General features: G+C 38.4%; 1 protein-coding gene across 4 annotated transcripts in view; it reads right to left on the reverse strand.

Moving 5' to 3' along the window:
• The window catches only part of znf385b (zinc finger protein 385B), a 51,881-nt gene that overhangs the window by 11,008 nt on the left and 13,715 nt on the right, over positions 1–27,158 (reverse strand). Inside the window, exons 1-4 of one of the 4 annotated variants that reach the window (XM_028436822.1) lie at positions 22,893–22,987; positions 22,523–22,654; positions 22,298–22,441; positions 18,980–19,093 (exon numbers count right to left, since the gene is read on the reverse strand). In XM_028436822.1, coding sequence (XP_028292623.1) covers positions 18,980–19,093; positions 22,298–22,441; positions 22,523–22,652 — 388 coding nt within the window. In that variant the 5' untranslated portion in view covers positions 22,653–22,654; positions 22,893–22,987. Of the gene's footprint in view, positions 1–18,979; positions 19,094–22,297; positions 22,442–22,522; positions 22,711–22,892; positions 22,988–27,158 lie in introns of those variants that run through there. The other 3 variants (XM_028436821.1, XM_028436819.1, XM_028436820.1) reach the window with 3 other exon arrangements.

Here is a 27,158-nt window from a genome sequence, read left to right on the forward strand (position 1 = left end):
CTAAAATTATTACATAATATTTCCCTTATATAAAAAGAAATTGGTCAAAAAATCTGGGAAAATTAAAGTGAAAATTGCTGAATGGACTGTTATGACTGTGGGGGAAAAAAAGTCATAAAAGCAAAGGTAGGACATTAAACACTACATAGACCTGACAGTGTTCTTCTAACATTATCTCTAGCATGAGCAAAATATGAATTGCCATCATCAATAACTCTTCAGTGAACACAGTCTCTTGATTATTTGGTAGGAAGAAAGTTAATCACTGAATTAGGCTTTTATGCAAACAATGGCTTTAACATGTTTGTATTGATTTTTTGCGCCATGACACTGGTTCACTTCTTACTGGGGTGAATTGCTATGGCAACTTATGCTAAACATCCAACTTGCACCGGAGCAGGTTTTGTTCTGGATAAGAGATCAGCGAGTAAAAAAGCCCCGCCTCCTGACCAATCAGTTTTCCTGGAAATGACCTGCCCATTCTTAGAGGATCCTGGTTGGTCTGGGATGGCCTTAGGAGAGAAAGAATATTTCAGGATAGATTTATCCAATGACATCCTATAGGAAAGTATAGAGTTTCATCAGAAGGACTGCAAACATTTGTCAGCTGGTGGAGTCTTATGTAGCCGTAACGCATCGCAGTCAGGTGCTCAAAGTAACGCAGACCGTGTCCATTTTTGTCACAGAAAACCAGACATTTAGTTTTAGCCATTAAGTCATCAGGATTATTTCAGTTACTGTCAACAAAATAACATTAAGATGTTAGTCGATTAAATCTGTTACAGATATAGTCAATTAAAATATAGAGGACAAGAGTATATAAAATATTAAATTACCATTGATCAACCTGATATTGGATGGTATTGATGTTTGTAAATACACACAGACAGACTTAATGTGATTAATGCGTAATACCATATAATCACATGAGTTCTAATTGGATTTAGCCCCACGTGATGAAATTATAGTTTCACTTTATTAGTCTACAAAAATATTAATACAGTTTGAAATAGGTTTCGTTAACATAATTTTAAAATGGTCATAGTCTAGTTATTGTCATTTAAAAACGAGTAGACGACGAAAACTATGCCAAAAATTTCTATTGGACAAAATGAACACTGCTGTTTACTTTATGATGTTAACATGTAAAGGAGTTTTTAAAATACTTTTTAAAGCATGAAAACTTTCTTGAACTGTATGTAAGTTGATTATTATATTGGAGAACAATAGTGGATGAGGAGGAATTCACAGAGTATTTTTTTAAGTTATTCCTTGACATGAAAATAGATTAAGTCTTAAAGGTCCCATGTCAACATAGTAATTGAGGTTTATTTTCCCAAACTCGCCGGTTTTCCAGAGTTTTAGCCTCTGAAAAATCACTTTCTGAGCAACTCGACACAAACGGGCTGATTTGCGTCCTACTTATGCATATTCATGAGTGGGCGTGTCTATAGACCGAACACTGACTTCCTCTTTCCCCCACGGTGACGTAGGGCGGGAGGACGGCCCGCCCTCCTCCCACCCACTCCGTAGTCAAGCTCATGCTGCTTTATAAACACGAGACAGAACGTGGGGGCGGGGCGTTCGCCGGTACATACATAGACTGTAGAAAATACATACATAGCACTGCGCGAAGGACGCTGAAATGCTCACCTTCGTGGGCGTGTCTGTTTACATGTCAATCACGGCAGAGAGCTTTCTGGAGGCGCGGCTTCTCCAGCTCAGTGCCGCATCAAATTCATCATCAAAGTGGGAACGCGTCATCAAATTGGAGCGAGGTGTTTGGGCTCGCCCTGCAGTAAGAAAGGAGCAAATCACCCTCTAACTAATGATTGAAGGAATCAATGAAAAAAACACTTTGGCCATGTGTATGAAGCCCTAATAGCACTTTATGATGTTTAAAGCACAGAAAAGTTGATTTAGGGTAACATGGGCCCTTTAAACCTCAATTACTGTAACAAATGTTTGCTCCCATTATAGAGAAAGTACCATGCAAGTTAGTCATTGTTGGTGAGTGAGTGAGTGAGTGGAAAGACAGATCTCTAAGGCTGCGTTCACACTGCAGGCAAATTTGGCCCAAATCCGATTTTTTGGGGGTTTAAGTGACCAGATCTGATTTTTTAACAGCAGTGTGAACACTCAAATCTGACCCATATCTGATTTCGTAAAATCAGATTTAGACCACTTTCATATATGGTCCTGAATCAGACACAGATTGGATACTTTTCAATGAGACCTCAGTGTGAACGATCAATGCGGATTTAATGAGCATTCGATACGTTGATGTCATTATTAACAGCCAAGTGCAAAAAAAAAAAGAAAAGCTGTGAGCTGTCAGACAGAATCGAGACAAGCTTGAAGCATCCGCTGTTGAACCAATCCTTTTCTGCACAAAAACATGGATTACCCTTATATTTGATACATGGATTATGTAAATAGATCTACTGCCTAGGTTCCAAAAGTGGAGTACGGGTACCCCCAGGGGTACGCAAATTGGCATGGGGGTACGTGAATAGAAATTTAAAAAACATTGATTAATGTACCCAAGTTTGTACTTTGTACCAACAATATCCAAGCAATAAGTCCCTGTAGGATTTGCTCTTTCAAATTTCATTAATTTTGTGACCAATTTGTATTTAATTTGTGGAAATTGTGTTAAATAACTGTAGGAAAATTTACTTTTTTGAACAGTTTTAAATTTAAAATAACTGCAATCTTGGGAAAAAAACGTTCTCCAAATATTGTGGAATATAATGTACATTGAATTTGTGTATTTAGATATATGAGATATCCTAGCTAATTTATCTACAACTGAATTATTTGGTAATCTGGACAATAATTTATGTTTTTTCAGTCTTTTTAACTATTCTCCTGCAGGCCGAATTTGATGGTCTAAAGGGCCAGACTTGTGCTGTAGGGCTACATTGTATATGACATTACATTATTATGTTTTTAAGTGTGCAGGAGTAGGGGGTACATGGCCTCAGGTTAAATGTCTGAAGGGGTACATGACTGTGAAAAGTTCGGGAACCACTGATCTACTGTCTCATGCGCGCACTGCACACCTGTGTGATGTTGACATTAACAGTTGCTTGTTAATAAAAGCAGGCTTTACCACTAAAACAAGCGTAAATAAGTCATTTGTATGAGGAAAATAATAGGTGGTCAGTCCATTTCCATCTTCAGTGATCAATTTTACAATTTGTGCTGTCGGGGTTATTTCTACCATTCACACGTCTTTCTTAACTACACCCACACATGCATCCATGCCACGCATGCACGCGTGTTAGTTCTGCCCAAAGCGTCAAAGCTGTGGACTGCACCTCCTGTACTTTATCGACCTGTAGAAATCAGTGTCGATGAGGGTGAAGCTGCTGATATTTAAACTATCACATGATGCCACACGTGTGTAAATCTAAACATGCTGACAAAGCTACTTTGTAATTACAGTTGTAGCAAAAATCTAATTAATATCACAGTTGTACTGGTCAAAGGACACGGGTATTTGATTCCCGTGAGCTGCACTATTAATTTGTCATAATCTTAGAACTTTTTTGAGTTGGTTATATGGTTAAGATAAATCAATAGTATTAGAGAATTTTACAAATTTTGTTTTCTCTTTTTGGATCATTGTTGAATTTTCAAAAGGTTGTTCATCTTTCCTACGTCACACGTGTGTGAATATTCACAACTTTTATGTAACTACTGTAAATTATATGTCTCACCAGCTGTACACTGGAGTATGAGACTGGTAAATGGTAAATGGACTAGATTTACATAGCGCCTTATAACCACACTGAAGCAGTCCCAAAGTGCTTTACATATCAGCTCATTCACCCAATCACTCTCACATTCACACACCAGTGGGACAGGACTGCCATGCAAGGCGCTAGTCAACCATTGGGAGCAACTTAGGGTTCAGTGTCTTGCCCAAGGACACTTCGACACATAGTCAGGTACTGGGATCGAACCCCCAACCTCTCGATCAGAAGACGACCCTCCACCACCTGAGCCACGGTGGCCCTGGCAGTTAGTGAACCCCATAAATAAACTGATCCCATTCACAATATTTGTCCATAAACTTTCAAAATGTATAGGCAGATGCAATTATTCCTCCTTGTCAATAGGTGGCAGTAAGTGGCATAATAAAGCATATATGACACCTATAGGGAACACATGTAATCTATCAATGCAGAAATGTTTGTTATAGCTGATCAATGGTTGAAAAACACAGATATAAAATTAAATTGTCAGAAGAGCTGAATGTTCAAAATTAAACATATAATTTGAAAAAAAATAAACTAAAATAAAATAAGTTATTGTCATTTTTGGTAAATGAATGCGTTTTCATGGGTTGATGGTGCACTTTTCACAGCTTGGTTCTCCTCATGCAGCCCATAAAACTAAAGAGCCACATCTGGTGCTGTTAATCAGACTGTAAAGTAATTCAAACGCATTGAGCCGAAGTGAAACCATGATCGAAACGTACACAAACAGCCAGGAGGATGTGACAAAGAGGAAGATTTGGATGAAGATCAAACCTCCCTACCTGGCCCAGTCGTCCTTTTGGATTTCTTTTACTCTGAATGGTTGTTTTAAATCCCTCAGTTTTAAATTCTGCTCCCCTCGTTTGATTTCCTCTGCTGTCGTCTTCCAACAAATTTGAAGTAAAGCTAAACACACATTCACTGCTCACTCCTTGTGTGAGAGAGCGCGTTAGAGAGTATCAGGTGACTAGAGTAAGAGTGGCATGTGTCATCGCTATCTGAACCCCCAAACCCTCACGTCAGGTGTGTGTTTCTGTGTATGTGTGTGTGAGTTACTCCTTAATCCCCTACCGACATTTACTCCAGAGGAAAGAAACTCTATCCCCTGGGACGAGAACGAGCGAGAGAGGAGACGACCACACACGCCACTTACAGATTATAGCGGAGGATTAAAGATTAAATTACCCTGCTGCAGTCTCTGCTGTGTGTGTGTGTGTGTGTATGCTGAGATCAGAGAGCAGTTGTTGGTTCACACGTCTCCTTTTACAGCATGTATATCAGGGGCTAACTCATCGTGTTGCTGGGAGAAAATCTTTTGCAGAGTCAGGGACTGTTTTTCAATTCAGAGATCAAAGGTATAAAACAGAGATGAGGAACTTTGATCACAGCGAGGGCCACAAAATTGTGATTGCCTGATCTGAGGGCTACAGTATCAACGTCCATGTCAGCATTTCGAACAATGACTGATCTGAACAAAGGGTTTGTGCGTTTTTGTGTATTTCTATCATTTTCTATACTTTTGTTGTCATTTTGTGCAATTTTGAGTTATTTTGTGTGATTTTGGGGCCATTTTCTGTGTTTCGGAGTAATTTTATGTAACTAAGTGGCTTGTGCGTCTTTGAAATCCTTGTGTTCGATTAGAGGGCCGCACAAAACATGACCAAGGGCCACATGTGGCCCCCAGACCACTGGTTGCCCATATTTAGTATAAAACAAATAAATTGGTGAATGATGAAACTCAATGCATTTTTATTCTATTTTAAAAAGTGGTGGACAAAATCCAGTGCAGCAAAAAATGTGACAGATCATTTGACACATATTATCAAAGTTTAGAATAAACATTTTAAAAAAATTGCTTCATTTCTGTAACACTCTGACATAACAAGTTGTCCATTTGTTTTCTGTAACAGTATCCATCATTTAGCCATGGAGTGCCACAGAAGACAACACATGGACTCATCTGATCCCAAATGGACCATATACTCGTAAGAATAAAATAAATCTTCAATTTCTTTATGGAGTGAAAGAAGAAACAAAAATATAAAATATTTGTCTTCATTTGTCTTTTACTGAATGTCTCTTTTTGAAGGAATTTAATGGATGGAACAAACTCAATGTTGATTTTTGAATATTTGTCTAAAAAAGGTTTCTATCCTTCAAGATCAGTGTTGATCTTTCTCTCACCACCATTCTGCTTTACTTCTCTTTCTAAATATAGAACTTCAGCTGCTTTAACTTTTATAGTCGCTCCTTATCTGTTTTCGTTTTATAAAGTGATAAATGCTTTCAGCGGTAACAGCTTTAGACTGTGGGAAAAACCAATTTAGCACCCAGACACTTTCACCGTGTCGCCCAACTGTTGTAATTCAAGTAAAACAAGGTTTAACCTTTTAGTATTGGATTAAAAGAGAAGTTCCCAGAAGGCAAAACAAGCTCTGACGGCAGCTTATGTTCCTTCAAGATTTTCCAACTATGATCAACACTGATGGATCATTTAACTGATGAGTTGATAACCAGAGACATGCCAGCAGAGGCAGTAGAAAGTCATCAGCTGTTCATAACTGTTGGAGTTTAATGAAACTTTAGCTTCTGCACCTATAAAAAAAAAAAAAACACAAACAAAAAAAACACCCTTTTCCAAAAATGTGAAACAAAAAGAGGCAAAATGTAGAGAAAAGTAAATAAGTGTTATTTAATGAACAAAAGGTAGCTTATTTGAATGAAAAGTGGCAAAAAAATGGTTAAAGAATCGACAAATATTGGATATAAGTATCAAAAAGGGATATATATTGGCAAAGGGAAGCTAAAACCTGAAAAAACAAAAAAATGTCAAATTTTGTTGGAAAAGGGGCAAAACTTGGACAAAGGAACTTGCAAGATAGTGAAAGAAAAAGGTAAAAAGGGGTTAAAAAGTTTCCCCTTTTAAGGGGACATAAAGGGCCACATGTTGGGAATCACTGACTTAACAGCTTCATCATGGTTTTAGTAAATGAACTTAATAAACTAAATCGGGAGTCGACGGTTGCCCTACCCTTAGAACACCCTCACTTTTAAAATCGCTGCTCCACCCCTGCATGCAATACCATGAGGCAGCAAGAATACAATATGGTAGCATCATTTATCATCTGGGACTAGGTCATCCTGAACTTGGAAAAAGAAACTCAAAATCTAATGAATAAATCATGATAGTGTTTGTCTTACTTCTACAGAATTTGGTTTATTTGAGCACCTAAACACAAAAACACCTTTATAAATAATTGTAATCATACATTTCCTTATACTGTATATACTGTCAACATGACAACAGAGCAATCTTCACAACATGCCTTGGACGCTGATGAGTTTTTCTGTTCCTCAGTAAGAGGATTGAGCATATACTGTACTTATGCACACTCCCTGTTCTCCTCTCCAAGGGGAGATTGCTCACTTATGTGTGTCAACGCAACCGCACCAATGCACAGTGGTGAGGTGGAGACCTGGAACCCTTCACTGTGGCCTTTTGCATGTTCTCCCTTTGCCTGTCCAGGAAAGTAGTTAGGCAACTTGTCAAATAGTAAACTAGCCCAAGTCCTACTAATAAATCCCTCAACAACTTTTAAGACTTAATCCACTGCAGCAGCAGAAGGAGTATTCAGAATATTAATACACCAGCAATCCTACTTGGGGGGGGGGGGCATCTCAACACCTTCTTATGCATTTTAAACATTCCACATTCACAGAGAGCGAGCGGCAGAGCGACACAGAGCCAAAGTGGATTTGCTGATTGCAGCATTACAGATCACCCAGCATTATTATTATGCACAGAAACATGCACATTAGCATTACAAGCCAGTGTGTGTAAGTAGGTCATGTTCAGATCTTTCTTCCTTTAAAAATCAACTTAAGCGCACACGCACACACAACAAATGAAGACTATAAAGGCAGACAGAGACGTGTATGTAGGAGATGGAGTAGTGATCAGTAGAGATAGAAATGCTTAAACACTCGCAGCCTGCTCATCAATAACACTAACTCTTTGTAGAATTTAATTGAGCAGTGGTCCACTGCAGTAAAGGTCATAGTCGATAGTAATTTAACTCAGAGATTCCGTCCACACAGAGCAGGTCCAGCTGTGTCAGATATCCAGGAGACGCCTTTAGTTTTGCTCGTGTCTGACAAACTTTCACCTTACAATAGATAAACTAAATGCACCAGTGACAACATCAAGTATGTCAATCGAAATTCAAAGTTTACTTCAGATATTATGCATCTTGAATTTGTCTATGTTGTAGTAATATTTTTCTTTCACAAAAACATCTGGAATGCTAAAGTCGTTTAGTGTCGAATGGTTGATTGAGAACTACTACTACTAACAGCTTCATACATTTCATTTATTTATTTGAATTTGGGTAAGTTTCAAAGTTAAAATTGAAGAATGAAGTGATTAAAACAGGTAAGAATCAGAAACAAAATAAGAAACAGAACAATATGAAATGAATTACCCCCTAAAAAGACAGTCAATCTCTTTACTTTGTGTAATATTAAGCTAATGAAACTTCATATATACCAAAATATATAATGAATGCTGGTCCTGTGAGAAAGTATCAGTACTTTACTAACATACTGTCAGACTATAGACATATCCACTGAGGAAAGTGATAAATATCGATACATGAGGAACAAAAGCAATCAGAGATCACAAACCTCCACTATGCGCCAAATCTCCTTTTATCTGGATTACAATTTATTCCAAATCTTTAAAGTGATCCTGATCATTTTACCCTGATCAGGATCACTTTAAAGGCTTGGAAGATTTGTATATACCCATTAATAACGATACAGTAGGTCCAAAATATATGGGCACCCCCTTTTTTTTTTCGAAAATTTGTGATAAATGTGTAAACTGCATCTGATCCGGATGAAACGTTGTGGAATAACTGAGAAATAACTGAGACAAATTTCACAAATATTGGTCAATTACTATCAGAGATGTGAATTTTTTAAAGTTTGCTAAAGATAAGATGAGAACATCAGCATATTGATCCAGATCCACACCCTAAAGTCTATCTTTGGTTAACATTTCAGTTAAGTGCTTTTAACGTAATACTGTGAACAGACAAACAAATAAATGAGTAATATCATACCATACAGTGTTTGGGTGTGCACATTGATCACTTAGGCAAAATGTATTTGTGTAGCGCATTTCAAGGCAACGCAATGTGATTTACATGATCAAAAAGTGCAACAGAAAACATTCAACAGCTTAAAATCTACAAGAACAACATTTTAAAGCATCAGTAAAATCATTTAAAACCATCAACAAACACATTACATCAACAACATGACCAAAAAATCTCCCTCTCAATCATACAAGTCATACCGTCAAGACTGCAGTGTCACTTTGGGAAACAATGAGTCCTGCCTTCCATGTGGGTGAGAATTTGACCCACATGAACTGCTTGGCTATTGTTGCAAGCTTCGTATGTTTTTATAACAGCATATTTTTGTTCATACTTGACCAACTATTAAGCTACAATCTACTAATGAAAAAGATGAACCTATAAAATATTTTTTTCATGTTTTTTTTTGTTATGAAACCATTTATTGACGTAAACAAACTGTGGTACGAACACACTGGACAAAGGAATCCACTGTGTTTCTTTTCATCCTGGTCAGTGGTGATGAGCAGCACTGTGTGTGCTATCAGTGAAGTCACGCTATCTATAATGAGAGGAATGTCAGGGATCCAGCCAACCAATCACAGCCTTTATTTTTCCAATTCCTTTTCTAAGAAAACCCTTTCATCCAGGAATCTCCTGTAGGAGTTAGGACGGAGCCTATGATGGTTGTAAAGACACTGGCATTCCCAGGAAAACATCCTCATCTGGGCGAGCTCGGGCTGCCAGATTTCCAGGTCAAGCATACATAAGAAGATCACAGGAGGCGAGAAAACAAGGCAGACAAGTGTGTATAGCACAAGCCCTCTGGTTTCAACCAACAATAGATAATGCAAGCATTGTTTTTCTAGTTAATCTATTTTATTCTATTTAAATTATAAAATGCCTTAAAGCAAAAACATATTAACATATATAACTGTATAATTAATCACTGTAACGTCATAGCTTGACGGTTGTAAATATCTAAATCATATTTGTATTATTTTTGTAAATATCTGTATTTTTTACATATATATATATTAGTATATCATTTATATATTATTATTAGTAGTAGTAGTATTATCTATCCTACTTTATTTTCTACTACTGTAATGTGTGTATCTGATCCCTATTTTTTAACGGTCTTTTACTTAATTATACACTTATTTATTGTTTATTCTTTCTTTCGTCTTTGTTAAACGTCTTATTCTTTTATTTGTGATTTTTTTTTTCTGTAACTGCAACATAAGCAATTTCCCCCTGGGATTAATAAAGGAATTCTGATTCCGATTCTGGTCAGAGAATAAGTAGTTCACTGATTTTAATAAGCTATTCTGGTCATTCTGGTATTAATCTGACGTTTCATGGAAACGTGTGATGTAATAAATTGCTATGCTGACGGCACTTGTTTGTGTCTTTATTCCGATTTGTCAAAGCAACGCAACGTGTTGATCAACACAGATTAGAACGCACCGAAATAAAGTGAAGATAATGGTAGAAATTGCACACTTGTCTCAGCATGTACAGTACGTGTGCTAATCATAGCTCAGCTCAGCTGCCAACAGCATGAAGCATGTCTGGAGGAATTCTGCAGCGGCATCACTTCAAGGGACAATTTGACAGTAGACAAAATTATTTTTGTATTTTATTCTGGAGGATCCCCACAGTGTTGTCATTGAGGGGAATCTGAGGGGATGTTTTACATGCATGTTAGAAATTACTTGGACAGAGTTACAGTATAATGTTATTAATTTTAACAGTGATGCTTCGGGTTTTTTTTTTTTTTTTTTTGGTTTGTTGGTTGTTGTTTTTTTTTAACAACACTTCATTGAAGCAAATAATAAACAAATGAAATGTAAAACATGAGCCCTACAGCGTTTTGGCCTTTGGCGTCACAATTATTAATAGAATAGAGTATGAATGAATACAGTAAATATACACAATACGACATGTTTAATTCATGAGGTGAAGAATTTATGTGTACATCTGTTCATCCTCATTCAAAGTCACGGGACACTGAAGCCTGGATTATACTGGCTACAAGGCGAGGTGGCACAGCTTTGAATGGACAGTACAGTAATAAATACAGTGACGTCTGATTGAACAGGGATGCATATTAAAGTGATGTTACCTATGAGATCAAGCAAAGAAGCGCTCTTAAAATAGAATTTCTAAATTGTGCAAACTACAACAAAAAATGAGTCTCAAAGCTTTTGTCATTGTAATCTAATAAACGTCTGACTGTGACAGCTTCTGAAAGCTTAAACTCACTTTAAGGTATGACTTCAGGTCACGACCTGTGGGCCGTGAAATCCTCCCCATAGCATGAAAACAACACACACATGAACACACACTCTGCCAGACAGAGATACACAGCAACAAATAAACACGGAGCTTCAACTTAAAAACACAGAAGATGGATTTCCTACCTCGACTTAGGAAACTACTCCACATCATGAACTGGGAGACAGTTGTTTCATCCCCTCCTCCTTCCCCCGCTCCCTTCTGTCATCTGGTTCCCGATTAGAAAAAACCAATGAAGAGAAAAACCCAAAACACACAGCAGAGAATCGCCATCTGACTGTCTATCGGCATGAACGCAGAGCGACACGCGTGAGAGGGAGGAAGAGGAGGGGGAAGAGGAAGAGGGCGGCCAACATGCAGCGAGGAGGAGACAGAGTGCACAGTCTATGTGAATCACTGAGGTGATGATATTCAGGGTGAACAGAGATGATGGATCAACTGTCTCAGTGGAAATCCCTCTTTCTATCTCCCTCAGTCTGTGAGTGGCATGTTCATCTCAGCAGGTTATAGTGACAGGAGAAGATGAGAGGAACATTGTGTAACTTCAGCACACAACAATCTCATTTATAAAGAAAAAAAAGCTGGTTTTTTCCTCCTCGTCTTTCTAACCTTTAACAGTTACACTTTGATCCGTCTACCCTCTACACCTGCTTATTTGTCTCAGGGTAAAAAAATAAAAAAAACTGGTGTCAATCGCAGCTTCATCAAGTCACAGGTAGAATGTACCCAGGCCATGCTGACAGTCCATCACTGAGCTAATACATGAGGACAGACAACCAAAGGCTAAAACTGACCGTCAAATGATGGACCAATGCTATTCGAACATAAATGTAGTCAAACTAACCACGAATCCACCCACAGTCAGAAAAAAATAAAATCTGCACTATGTTTGAATTTCTAGTTTCGTAGGGTTAACCGATCTCTATCAATCATGTATTATCCAATTAATCTTTTGACAATGACAAATATTTTACTACTCTAACTAGTCTGATCTCAAAGACTCTCCACCATACCAATCCTAACAAATAGTTTGTCCAAACTAAAACAATGGTATAGGCATGGTTACGCCATTGATTGTCTTTTAACGATTAAGAAAAGTTTATAAAAACTTTTAATCCTTGGGGTAACTAACCGTGAGCAGTGAGGCGTTAGATAAGATATTAGGGCTGTTGAAAAAAATCAATTCGGCGATAAATCGCGATATTACGTCGCACGATTCTCGGATCGATTCTAAATGCATCCATATTCATTTTTTTTAATTAAAAAAAAATATATATATATATATATATATATATATATATATATATATATATATATTTTTTTTTTTAAATCTTTATTTAACCAGGAAAGTCTTTCCCACAGCAAGAGACATTGTAACTGCACAAAGAAGTGCGCTGGATCCTGGGCATGTTGACCAGCTTGTGTTTTTTCAATAAAATCTAAAAAGAAAGTTCGAACTTTCTGTAGTTATTTGTTGTTCTAGGCATAAACCTCAGTTACGTTGCACTAAAGTCTAAGTTGGTTTAAAAGCCACAGGTAGATTGTATGTTATTTTTTTATTTTAAGTTGTTGGCACATGGCATGTTAAAGCCAATGTTTTGAGTGTAAAATATGTCAATAAAATATACTGTATTTCATACATAATGTTGTCATGAAGGTGTATAAATGTACAAATTAGTTGTTTCTTAAGTAATATATATATAAAAAAAAAAAAAACGCAATAATCGCCTTATACTTTAATATCGGGATATATCGTATTGTATCGTGACCTATGTATCGGGATACAAATCGTATCGCTAGATGCCAGGCAATACACACCTCTGTAAGATATCAATGCAAATTTGGTGCAGCTGTAGCTCTCCATGAGTCACGCTATGAGTTTGTGCTCTTTACAACAGTAAGACTCCATTGATCTAATGATGATGGCAAGTACGCAATGACACCAGCTAAAAGCCATCCAATTACAAGCAGGGGCTTTCAATGACCAAACAGATCTTGTAAAACAATTCCTGTTTTTAAACTGCAATTATTCCCAGTATTCTGGAGTTACTTGATCACCAAATAATAGTAATCAGACAATGCAACGAGCGTGCATCACTAATAACAACTTGACACTGACCGTTTCTCCCTATCAGAGCTTTACAAAGACTCTTGATGAAAATGGTTTTACTACACCTCTAGTAACACACAGGGTCTTTTGATAAAGCTTGTAATAAAAGTTCCCTACAGGTCAAACTACATACAGTAGATTACTTTTGAGAAATTAAATCCAAGAACAGTCTTTTCCTGGTCCTTTCATCCATCCATCCATTTTCTGAGCCGCTTTTTCCTGTTTTTCCTGTCTGCTAGGGCCCATCTCCATCTCTCAATGGGCGTTAGGTGGGGGCGCACTCTAGACAGGGCACCAGTCCTTCGCAGGACAACACAGTCATGTTTTTGGATTGTAGGAGGAAGCTGGAGTCCCCGAAGGAAACCCACACAGCACAGGGGGAACACATGCAAACTCTACACAGAAAGAACCCAAGTGTCCTCCCCGGGGCTTGAATGCAGGACCTTCTTGCTGTGTGTGCTAACCACTATTCCGCCGTACGCATCATTGGTAAGCCAAAGTAATCAAATGTGGTGATCAAAGTTTAATAGTTGGTCAAACTATTAACATTTACATGGATCACTTTTGCAAATTATACCCAAGAACAGCCTTATCACGCTCCTTTGATTTTAAGTGTCCCTTATACAATATTTAAGAACCAGTGCTGCACTCCAATAAAAGACGATTCACATAATAAACCATTTTCAGCTTTCACATACTGAATGTTATTAAAATCTCAAACATATTTTACTTCTTTATCTCCACTTTCCCAGTTGTTTCTACCAGATATTTAAGTTTATACGAGGTCATCATTGTCTGCCACTGGGTCTGAAAGCGTGTGGGTATGTTCGGATGTGGGTCAGGTGGGCACAACGTTGCCAGTTCAACTGTGGTCATATCTGAGCCTGTTGTCAACACCACACAACGCTCAGTGTAGGACTCCGTCAGCAAGGCCTATTCATACACTGTTAATTCATCACCACAAAGTCACATATCACCAGCTGACGCGCACGCACACACACAAGCACACACACACACACACACACACAGCTTCAATAGATTTCTATTTATAACAGTTGAACTTGGATCCACCGCTCATTATGAATGAAGGGCTATCAGAAGAACAGCATCATGACCTTGATTTGCCTAGGAGAGCTAAATTAAGTATATACCAGCAGAGGGAAACATGAAAGCTGTGAAAACCTACACAAATATTGACTTTTTACTCCTTGCCAAGAAGAGACGTGGATAAAATCTCCTCATTAACTGAGATCTTCAGCATCCTCACTTCCATACTTCAATCACTCGGCTCCTTGATATATTCTCTTCAGCACAGTCTGTAAGAACGTAAAAGTAGGGACGGTTTAATCGTTTACCGTGCAAAAAGTAAGGACCCAAAAGAAAATAAAGGTTCTAAGGTAAGAAGATGAAAAGCAAGCAAATCAAAAGAGGAGTTCAAAAGAGATGGAAGAGAAGAGATGGTATGTGAGAGAGAGAGAGAGAGAGAGAGAAAACCACTACATCATGAACAAGCCTGTGTGTGTGTGTGTGTGTGTGTGTGTGTGTGTGTGTGTGTGTGTGTGTGTGTGTGTGCGTGTAGAAGGAAAGCATGTGTTTGCTGCCTCCTAGTGGTTATTGGCTGCCACATATTTCCATGTTTAGTTTCAGTCTTATATCTCCTATTATTTTTTTCTTTCCGAAATTGATGAATTTTGTTTTGTTGACGTTTATGGCTAGTTTATTTACATCTAACCATGTCTGGATTTTTGATAACTCTTCATTTGTTGACTCTATTAGAGTTTTAATGTCTTTACCTGAGCATAGGATGGTTGTATCGTCTGCAAACAACGTTAGTTTGAGGCAATTTGAGACTTTGAAAATGTCGTTTATGTATAAAATGAACAGTTTTGGCCCTAAAATTGAACCCTGTGGCACACCACATTGTATGGTTTGGCATTTTGATGTGTGTTCTTCAAAGTCAACATATTGTCTCCTATTTGTGATATAGCTTTTAATCCATTGTGCTTTATTCCGTAATTTTGAAGTTTTTCTTCTAGAATATCATGATTAATTGTGTCAAAGGCTTTTTTTTAGGTCCAGAAAAATTCCGAATACAAATAGTTTTTTTTTTTTAAATGCTTCTCTTATATTCTCCGTGGTGTCAATTATAGCCATTGCTGTTGAACGTCCTTTTCTAAACCCATATTGTCCTTCATGTAGTATATTATTGTCTTCTATAAATTTGTCGAGTCTTTTCATGAAGAATTTTTCCAGAATTTTCGATAATTGTGGTAATATTGATATAGGTCGATAATTAGTGAAAATCCATTTCTCTCCACCCTTGTAAATCGGTTTGATTTTTGCAATTTTCATTTTGTCTGGGAAAACACCATTCTTAAATGAGAGATTACTTAAATGTGTTAGTGGCGGGGTTATTTCAACTGTTATGGTTTTTATTAGACTCATAGTTAGATTACTAACGTCTCTGGATTTTTTTTGAAGTACAGGTTGTGATTATTCTATCCACCTCTGCTTCTGTTACTTCTTCAAGTATGGAATACTTATCAATGTCTTTCTTCTCATTGTCAAAATGGTTCCATTTAAGTGTTGGGTGTTGTTTGATCCCTTTCTCTGTGTCTTTTCCAGTATTTATGAAAAAACTGTTGCGTTCTTGTGCTATTATGTTTTTATTGTATTCTTTTACGTTGTTTATTATAAAGTGGTCTGCATTTTTTTCTTTGCTTTTACGCATGGTTATGGAGTTTATAATTTCCCACAATTTTTTGTTTTTGTTTTTATTCTCTTTTAATTGTTTTTCATAATATTCTCTTTTTTTTCTCTTAGTAAATTATTGACTTTGTTTCTGTATTTTTTATAACGTACTTCTGCAGAAATGTGGCTTCTTTTCAAACATGATTTAGCTTTAGTATCATTGAGTTGCTTCGCATTAAGAGTTTGACTTAAACTTGTATAAAACAAACCAATTACTGTAATACTATTTCTGTGATAGCAAATATATAACATTATATAACATTTTCCTGTATTCAAACTACTAATCAGATATGGCTTGGTTATTCTCCAATGTATACAGGTTAATTTGATCAGCATTAATCCAACTAAATAGCACAGTAACTGAACCAAACCATGTTGAAAACTCTGCCAAACTCAAGAAGCCCCTTGGCAATGTACTGCAGTTTGGGTCATGATCAGAAATGGTAAATGTAGAGAGATTTAATCAAATATGGCATCTACTTTACTCACTTCCATTGATGACAGTCAAAAACATGGGCTCATGATTATTGGTTGGCTAAGAAAAAAATTTTTGCTCATAATTACTTTTATTTAATGTCATTTACAAATACTTCCCAGGATGCACCCTGTTTTATGCCAACTAAGGTGGGGTTCCAGCATCCTGTGACCATTATAGAATAGGTATAAAAGACAGCTGTATGAATGGATGACGTGATGAAAACCAGTGATAGTCAATATCTTGCACAATTAAATAGTTTGATTAAACAGACAGTTTGACTGTGATGCCATCCGATCACTGATAGCCTACACAGCCACAGAGCTCAGTGTCACACACGAGCATTAATACACACACACACTCACTCATTCAGCCTGGTCGGCATGAGCACTGAGTTTAGGCCGCAGAGCTTTATATGGATGAGAGAACATCCCATAATAAACAGAAAGAAAGACACGCTTCCTCAGTGTGTGAGATGGTGGGTGTCCATCAGAGGGAGATTTAATCTTTAATCAGTGTTATTGTAGCCTTTACCCTGCTATGGACACACAGTATGTAATTACAGCTGCAACACACACGTAGAAGTGTGTGTGTGTGTGTGTGTGTGTGTGTGTGTGTGTGTGCGTGTGTGTGTGTGTGTGCGTGCATGTGTGTGGGTGTAATGTTGTCGTTCCGAGGGCTCCGCTGACATAATCATCCCAAGTACTGTAATTATGTGTACATCTGACAAAGGAATAGCGTTGTTGTGGCCCGGTTACTTAGCAGACCAGCACTTTGACTTTAATGAAGTGGACCTGAGCTACTCAAGCAACTCAAGGAAACTGTTCCAGTTGCATCTAATCAAGCACACCAAAGAAGGTCAAGCAAGGCGACGGCAAGTTTTTCAGCTGTTGGTTCACCTGCAGGGGGCCTTAAATACACTGACTAAGAAAAATGATGGAAAAAAAACCCCCAAATCTCTTTAAATCAACACATTAAGTCACAAAACATGAGTACACTGCAGCTGCAATGAAATTATAAGTTTGTATTTACATTTTCAAAATAATTAAACCCTATAGTCTCTGACTGCAGTAATTATTTACGCACATATTCGACCACACGAGAAGATTGACAGTTGAGGAGGTGGGGGAAAGGATAATGAGCATACAACTGAAGCACTTATGTGATTTAATGCAAGATGGGTTTTAAAACTCAATTTGGGATTTGTGCACGCAAACACACATGCATACACAGTACACCCACTGTGACCTCTCCCCAGGGCCAGCAGCTGTTGATGATGGATGAGCCAAAATCACTCACTCCACAGACTGTCAGTCAGACTTTACAAACGCCATGTGCAGCTCATAGCATCCCTCTGGTCCTTTACTTATAGCGTGTCTAATACAGTGGTTCCCAATGTTTTCACAGTGCCATACCCTTCAGACATTGAACCTTAAGCCATGTACCCCCTTCTGCTGCACACATAAAATACATGATAATGTAATGCAGTGGTTTTTAACCTTGGGGTCATGTACCCATGTGGGATTCCATGGAATTTAAATGAGGTCCCCTGAAATGTCTAGTAATTTATAATAGTAAAATGTTTTAATTATTATTATTTTTAAAATTTCAACACCGCACACAAAACAATCTTAAATGATTATGGTTATGATTTACAGTCTGCATAAACAGGACTGAATTATAACTGAATCATAACGTAACCTAACCCACAGTCGCTAAATGCTTGTCCATGTGGATCTTGTTGGGTTTTTTCTTTCTGATTATGAATTTTATATTTTGATAGGCATATTGAGATGACTGTTGTAATTTGCGCTATACAAATAAAGTTGAATTGAATTGAACTTAAATAACTGTATTCTATACTTTCACTTTCTTAAATATAATTCTAGTTCAAATAAAATGTAATATAAAAACATCTTGTCACTTTGTGTACTAAATATTAAAAAGCAAATTCTAGAAAGAAAAAAAAAAGTCACTGCTGCCAAAAATTTGTAATATTAAAATGGGGTCATGATCCAAAAAAGGTTGGGAACCACTGATGTAATGTTACATACAATGTAGTCCTATTTTACCCACTGTATCCTGTTGAGGAATAATGTATAATGGAAAAAAAAGAACAAGAATCTCTAAGGAATGTAAATCGGTAAAGTAATGTAGCTCTCGTCGTATTTGTACTTTTTTGATGAGATTGTTTCTATCACTATGGGTTGTCTTACATCAACTAATATGTCATTTGTGGCAATGCATGGAGGTCATTTTTCATTCATGTACCCCCATGACAAGTTGCGTACCCCACTTTGGGAACCTAGGATCTAATACAAATGCAGACATTCACCTGCTCGTCTGCTTGGTAATAAGTCATTTTCAGGAATTTGACAATGAATCATTAGGCGACAGAAAACAATGACCAGGAATAAAACGTAGATTGCTGTCCTACCTGCAGAGCTCGGTGTTGCATTCAGAGCTGGACTAAGAACAGAGGATGGAGTCAGTCCTGTAGGCTGTGAGTGCAGTCCTGTGTTCTGGGAAAGTGTTCTCAGTTGAGCCCCTGCTGAGAACGAAGACATGAGAGTCCATTAGTACAAATAGGGGACGAATAGATGACTGCTTTGCTGCTCGTGCTCTGACTGATGCTACTGTCACCACAACTGTTGCTGCAAATAAAACTATGGCTGCTGCAGCTTGAATTGTTGCAATCAGTGCAAACAGTTGCTATGACAACATCTTATTTTGCTTCTGACTAAAATTAAACTCAACGTGTTGGAAACATGAAAAACAAGAAACAGTGAAACTGTAACAGAATACTAACAGACAGGGGTGGACTGGCCATCTGGCATACCTGCCACGGGCAGTCGACCCGAAGTGGGCCGGTTCGGTCCGCTATATTTTTTTTTGTTTGTTTTTTTTTGACAAGCAAGTGGAGGCAGACATGGTAACAGGTGGCCAAGAAAAGGGTGTAAAGTGACTAAAATGGGCCAAAAGCAGGTAAAGAATGGACAAAAAAAAAGCAAATTTATTGAGCAAATTGTAGCAAAAGTGTGGAACAAAAAGAGGCAAAATGTAGGAATAAAATGAGACAAGTGGTATTTATTGGGCAAAAGTTGGCTTATTTGGATGAAAAGTGGCCAAAAAAATTAAAGAAAGGACAAAGTTTCCCAAAAATTCAGTCAAATGGCTCGGTTCCACCGAGTAAAAAAAAAGGTCTACGAGGGGCTCTTGACATCCGCATCCGCTCATAGAATATCCATGTCAAATTACAGCCAGATTCAACGAGCATTAACGGAGGAGTAGTCATTTGAAAAATGGGGCCCCACGGCGTCCCCGTGGGACCTACGGAGTAATGGGCCCCATTCATATATTGGTATGTGTCAATTATTTTGTACCACCAACTGTCGCAATATTTGACTCACAAATAAATAAGAAAAAGACTTTAATGGAAATTGCCGAAAAAAGTGGGTTGGGCCACCAGGCTCCTAATCAAATTGTGCAAGGCATAACCGTAATCTACGTTGAACTACCTTTGAAACGATATATCACACAACTATGTTCCCATTCATTTGGAAATTACCGGAAATGGGGGGTGGGCCCCCGAGTCCCATTTTTTTAAAAAAAGGGCTCCGAGCGTCTCATCATATTCATTAGAGTATTCATACTAAACTGCATTTCGATCTAACAAGAACTAATGGAGGAGTAGTCATTCTAAAAATGGGGCCCCTGGGGGCCCCCATGACACGTACAGGGTAATGGGCCCCATTTATATATTGGTATGTGCCAAAAATTCGGAACCACCAACCGTCGTAATATTTGACTCGCAAATAAATGAGAAATATACTTTGGTTTTTTTCTTTTCTTTTGGGGCCCCAAATCAAAAATCAGGCTCCGAGCGTCGATGCGCACACAGCGACGCCTGTCTAAAGGACATTAGGGCCTGGATGGACCAAAATTTTCTTCTTCTTAACTCAGACAAGACTGAGGTCATTGTACTGGGCCCACGACACCTTAGAGAAACCTATGCTAGCCTAACTGCCCTAGATGGCATTACTCTGGCACGAAGCACAACCGTTAGAAACCTTGGGATTCTATTTGATCAGGATTTATCCTTCAACTCTCACATAAAACAAACTTCAAGAACTGCCTTCTTTCATCTCCGTAACATTGCTAAAATCAGATCTATCCTGTCTCAGGGCGACGCCGAAAAACTAGTCCATGCTTTTGTTACCTCTCGACCTGATTATTGTAACTCTCTTTTAGCAGGCTGCCCGAGCAAGTCGCTTAAGACACTTCAGCTGGTTCAAAATGCTGCAGCACGTGTACTGACTAAAACTAGGAGAAGAGATCACATTACTCCTGTATTAGCCTCTCTGCATTGACTTCCCATAAAATATAGAATAGAATTCAAGATTCTTCTTCTCACTTATAAAGCCCTAAATGGACAGGCACCAGTCTATCTCAAGGAGCTTGTAGTGCCATACAATCCCCCCAGAACACTACGCTCTCAAAATGCTGGACTACTCGTTGTTCCATTCATCTCTAAAAGTAGTATAGGAGGAAGAGCTTTCAGTTATCAGGCCCCACTTCTCTGGAACCATCTACCAACCACGGTTCGGGGGGCAGACACCCTCTCTACCTTTAAGGTTAGGCTCAAAACATTCCTCTTTGGTAAAGCTTTTAGTTAGGAACCAGCTCATAACTCATAGTTAAGAGGCAATAGGCATAGACTGCCGGTGGGGGGGTCTGGCATGCTCGGTTGGAGAGAGGTTGGAGAGGGCGTTAAGAGAGAGGTCATTTAGGTTAGAGAGGGACCGGAGAGGGTCCCATTCCTCTCTCAAACACTCCCTCTATGTCTGCTTCTTCCCTTGTGTGTTTGCTCCTGTACTCCTTCTGGCTTTTGTCTTGCAGGTCCGTGGGATCCTCAGTGTGGAGTTACAGAGACTCAGCGGCTCTGTCTCCACCCTTTCCTCTGCACACACCCAACACAGCATAACGTGGATGGCTGTTCATCATAGGAATGGGATCCACACAAGGTTCCTGCTGCTTAACAGAAGGTTTTCCTTGCCGCCATGATGAATTCATGTTGGGTGTGGGATACTTATGTATGTGTATATACGTATATATGCATATGTGTGTATCCATAAAATGAAGAGTCCGTCCTTAAGACTGCTCTACTGTAAAGTGTCTTGAGATACCATTGGTTATGATTTGGCGCTATACAAATAAAAGATTGATTGATTGATTGATTGATCCATAGATTATAGCTACCAAATTTCAGCCCAATCCGTTCACAAATAATAGAAGAGAAGCGATTTTAACTAGTGTACACAACAACAACAAGAACAACAAGAACAAAGTGAGTGGCGTTTTGAGTTCGGGTGCCCGGCCTAAAAATAGGAGAAAAGAGACATGTATTGGTAAAGCGTTGCTTAAGTCTGAAAAAAGTATCATAACTTTTTGAAAAGGGGCAAAAATGGGACAAAGGAAGTTGCAAAATGTAAATAGGTAAAACGGGTTCAAAAGTGTCCCCATTTTAAGGTTTTCCGGGGAATCCTAATTAAAACGACTGACTTAATAACGGCTTCTACATGTCACTGATGAAGTAGTGGGCTGGTCTGGACACAAAATGCCAGAGCTGAATTTTTGTCCCACTCCACCCCTGCTAACAGAGCGATTTAATATCATGAAATAAAGCACAACCATCTCTTACAATCATTACTTCTATTAGATCATTCACTTCCCCTGAAGCGCTGAAGCATTTTACCTGCTGGCTGCTGTCCAGTCTCTCCAACCTTGAGCTGTTTCACTCTCCTGAGATGAGATCTGCCGTTGTAGTGAAGCTGAGCCTGAGCATCGGAGGTCAGCTGCAGGTTACACACCTCACACAACAAGTAGGAGCTGCTCTGAGCTGCGGAGAACAGGGAGAAAACAGTCAGAGAAAACGCACAGCAGCCGACTGAATGGAGAAACGAGGATTCATGTTAGTCACCTGGGGATGGAGTCGTCTGGACTGGGAGATTAATGGTTGGGGGAGTGTCCATCATCTCCGGACACACGCCTCCAAACAAAAAGATCCGTCCACTGTCCAGCAGCTGAGAGGGGCTGAGAGGAGTCTTCATCTCTGACAATGAAGACAAAGACATCATCTGATGTTGTACATCTTTAAGATCAGTTTCAATCCATCCCTACATCTTTCTTCTTTACGTGCAAACCTAACGTTTTAGTAGAATTATTGAGTTATTGAATTTGAAAACAAGAAAACTCTAGAAAATCATGCAAATCTGAACAGTACTTGTTAATAAAGTTCAACTAAACAAAGAAGTCGCTGCATTACATCGTTAAAGCTAAATGTTCCTTACACTTAGCGATCCAACGTGAAATTAAATCTCCCCATCATTCAATACTTGTTTCCAAAAGTTTCAGAAAAAAGATGCATCTGGATATCCAACAACAGTAATCCAGCTCCTGAGTGAAGGTGACAGAAACCTCCCAAAATGAAGAAGAAGAAGAAGAGAGAGCAGACGGACAGACAGACGGGAGTCAGGCCTGAATGACACCGGATGCTGCGTGTGCAGCCTCAGCCGCTCACAGGGATAGTGATAAAGTAATGAGTAAGAGCAGAGGATGACATGCAGTGTGTGCGTATAGGTCAGTCTTTGGCTGTGTCCATCTGGTACGTGTGCCCCGCCAAGTCACATGATCACTGATAGGACACACACGCTTCCTTTTCCTCCAGTTCGGAGTTCCGTTTAATGCTTTTATCTGCATTACTTTTCTGTAAAGGGACCAGTGATCCAGCTGCTATGAAGAGAACATTAAGGTTCAATGATATACAGGTTTACTCACTGTACTCTTCATAAGTAGTGATTACAACACGTGTCATTTTTCTGACATGCATCTAGACTGGAAATCCAAAGAAATGCCTCAATTATGGGCGGGGATTCTGTAGCAGTTAAGACACGCCCAGTCTATACTATATACACTCAAAAGATCAATCTATGTTATGCTAATTAACAACTCAATACTCACTAAAGCTTTCTATTCACAATTCTCTCAATCCAACCTACTCACCACAGATTACATAGTCCACAGGTGCTAGATTTAATAGGAGGGGCGGGGCCAAAAGTGCTGGTTCATGACATAACCACCATTCTCAGCCAATAGCAAACTTTGATTGTAATAGTCAAATTTCATTCTATGGAGGGTAGTCACTCTTACATTTGTACACCAAAATACGCCAAATTGAAATACTTTATACGCAAATACATTTGTTTTCTGCAAAGCATTGTAACCAGGTGGTCATTTAGTGACCTACTGTGTGTCGAACTAAAAGTCATTTATAACAGAGAATTGTGATGAGGAAGACCTTTAACTCATCCAGTTCAGCCTAATGGCCTTTTAGGACTTGCTTTGATCAAAATCAACAACAAAAAATCTTTTATAACAGTCATTTGTGAATTATAACTAATACTAATTTCAGAATTAAAGCTCCTACTGCAGGGGCTATATTTATTAACTTTTATCAAATAATTTCTAAAACAAGAGCACTCAGTTAATTAAACTTTACTTTAATTAAGCGTAGTAAAGCAAGTGATTACAGGTAAATTATACAGTCTTGAGTGACCAAAAGGGAAAGTTGTCATTGTAATGAATGCTACTATTAAACTGCAATTGTCTGATAGTTTATTTACATCACAATGATAACAACAAAGCAGAATTCGTTCCCAGGAATTGTGATTTCACTTGGTTTTCAGTGAAAGTCTACGAGGTTGATGAGAAACTGCAAAAACCATAGATGAACAACGTTTTCTACAATGCGTAACGTTCTTTTTCTAGATGATAGAGACTGGAGTAATTCTGTCACTGCTGTGTAGAAGCGCAGTGAAGACTTGATTAATAACGGACGACGGTAAAGACATACGACAGTTTGGTTGCGGCTCATTGACACAGGAGATACTTTTCTGTTTCTCTCTTTCACGTCCAGATGGATGTTAATGCTCCACTTTATGCTCTACAGACAGATGCTTAATCTGCTTTTATGATGAATTAGCTGCAAATGCACACGCACACACACACTGAGAGCAGACTGATGCTGACATCAGCTTCAACAAGGGAAGGATTAAATATATCTGCTCTATTAAAGTGGGAATTAAACATGCGCGCACACACGTACAGGTAAATACACACACACACACACACACACACACCCCTACTTACTGTAGTTTAATGGGCACACACGCATTAAAATGCTGACATAGTGTTTACTGTAATTCAAGGTGTACTAAATAGCTCAAAAAAAATATATATATTTTTTTTTTTACCTTTTCTGTTTCTTATGTGTGTTTGTGTGTGAGCGAGCCTAATCCAAGCTGACCAGGCAGTCAGTAATCAGAGAGGCCAGCTGTGGGTTATAATCCCGCACACACGCACGCGCACACACAACCGCACACACACAGATGATAGGTAAAAGCTGGGGGCATCTTAAAGATAAGTACCAACACTCATTTAGGGACACAAAGAAACATCCCGACTGAGTTTCAATCTCGCCACCAAGCCTTTGATGTCACGTCTGAATACAGCCCATGAGTCTCAAACTGAGCTTCAACAACTGAATCCAACAGTGTCTGCCTGCTGTGGATACTTTAAAAGAAACGCTGGCATTCTCTTCAAATTCTAATCTCATACAAAGTCAAAATAAATCATTTTAACGTGCAAAATATAAGCAAATATCAAATGTTTGGATTACTGGTCGTTATGGATGGATGGGTTATGGGGGAAAGCTTTAAAAAAGCCATTTCAGACTTGTTTTTTTTTTCTCATCTGCTCTCATCTTTTGTTGTTGACATAGATTTCTGTGTGAATAAGTGGACGAGCCGAGGGCCTTCTGTGATTGGTGGGAAGCGTTCAATCCTGCCGGTGTTAAAGAAAAAGAAACTGCTGGGCATGAATGCATTAATGTGCTGTATGTTGCTGTTTGCTGAAAGAGATTGCATGCCACAGGCTCACACGCGCATACAGAAACACACACATGCACACACACACACACACATACACCACCACCACCAACCTGAGGGGACAATGGGACAAAGAAACTAATGGCAATGTGAAAAGACAGAAAGGAAGGTCTGATAGTGGCTGTCTCACAGCCTGAGGCCAAGAGCTGGTAAAAACAGCGGTCAAAGAGAGACACACGCACACACACACACAGCTGTCTATAAAGCAGTGGTGATCAACGCTAGAGACGTTGAAACGTATTAAGCACAGTATGATGTCTATCCCTGACAGGCACAAAAAAAAAGATCCCAAAGATTTGAAAGGAAATATAATTCTCATGTGCACTTTTAATATTAATCCATATCTAGTATTTATCTGGAAAAGAGACAGTTTCAAAGAAAAAAATGGATTTAATCTCCACTTTTCTCTTAAACTCCTCTTTATCTAATGATAGAGATGAGAAAATGTAATTCCGCTATAGTTTTCCTGATATCTGATCCTGTCTCTCTTTCTCAGCCACTGTTTCCTTGCAGGCACGACTTCCAACAAGGTCAAATCTGAAGAGATCCTTTCTTCTGACCTAAATAGGAAAACTAAAGCAGCTTCGACATGAAACCACTGAAGTTCAGATTTATGAGGCCTGCTGGGAAAAGGAAATGTTCCACAGTGTCAGCTGAAGACAAAAGAGGTCCACGCTATAGTGGTGGACGCTGAGGGCAGGAAAACATGCAAACCTAAAACCATGATGCTACTTTTATTCATACACCATTGGCAACTGATTATTAACATACCAAACTAGACATTAACTACAGTAACATGTAATTTTATTGACAATGCATAATAATTGTATATTTCATTTTGGCCTATGCAACAGGCTTTATTAAGCTTGATGAAAATTCAGCAAACAGTAATGTGTTTGACAAAGTCATCAAAAAGGATGAAATAAATCAAAATCTTGTATCATCAGCCTTTAGTTACCATGGAGATTTATTCCATGGCCAGGCTAACAAGAAGGGTTGATCAATCCTGTTGTTTTTATCTTTTTTTTACTGATGTTCTTTCTTTCTGATTTATATTTCTACACTGTATATATTACTACTGTAGTGCTGTTGTTTCTGTACTGTCTTATAAATAAATAAAATGTATTATTATTATTAATAGGGGTGTCCCAATCCGATATTGATATCAGTCCGATATCAGCCAGAAAACAAATATCGGATTTAATCGGACTGCATCTAAAATCTCCGTTATATTTATTAAATTGTAGAATGCTGTAGAATATTATGTTGAAGGTTAAGAATGATTTAACCAATTGGTTAATAATAAACGGGTCAATTTTTCTCAGACTATTGTTCTCTATGTAAAATCACTTGATCAGGCCTTTTCTAACATTCCACACTACAAAATAAGTCATAAAAGTATGTATGATTCGTGCTGGCTTCGTATCGGAACGGTATCGGCCAATACTCAAGGCTGCAATATCGGTATCGTATCGGAAATGAAAAAGTTGTATTGGGACATCCCTAGTAGAAACTCACCAAAATGCAGCGCTTTTTATTGCAGGGGGACAAAACCAGAGCTCCACCCACAGGCATAATCTGATTAGCTGAGTGGATTGCTGACTGACACCT

This window comes from Gouania willdenowi, chromosome 21, assembly GCF_900634775.1.
Source record: "Gouania willdenowi chromosome 21, fGouWil2.1, whole genome shotgun sequence".
Lineage (NCBI taxonomy): Eukaryota > Metazoa > Chordata > Actinopteri > Blenniiformes > Gobiesocidae > Gouania > Gouania willdenowi.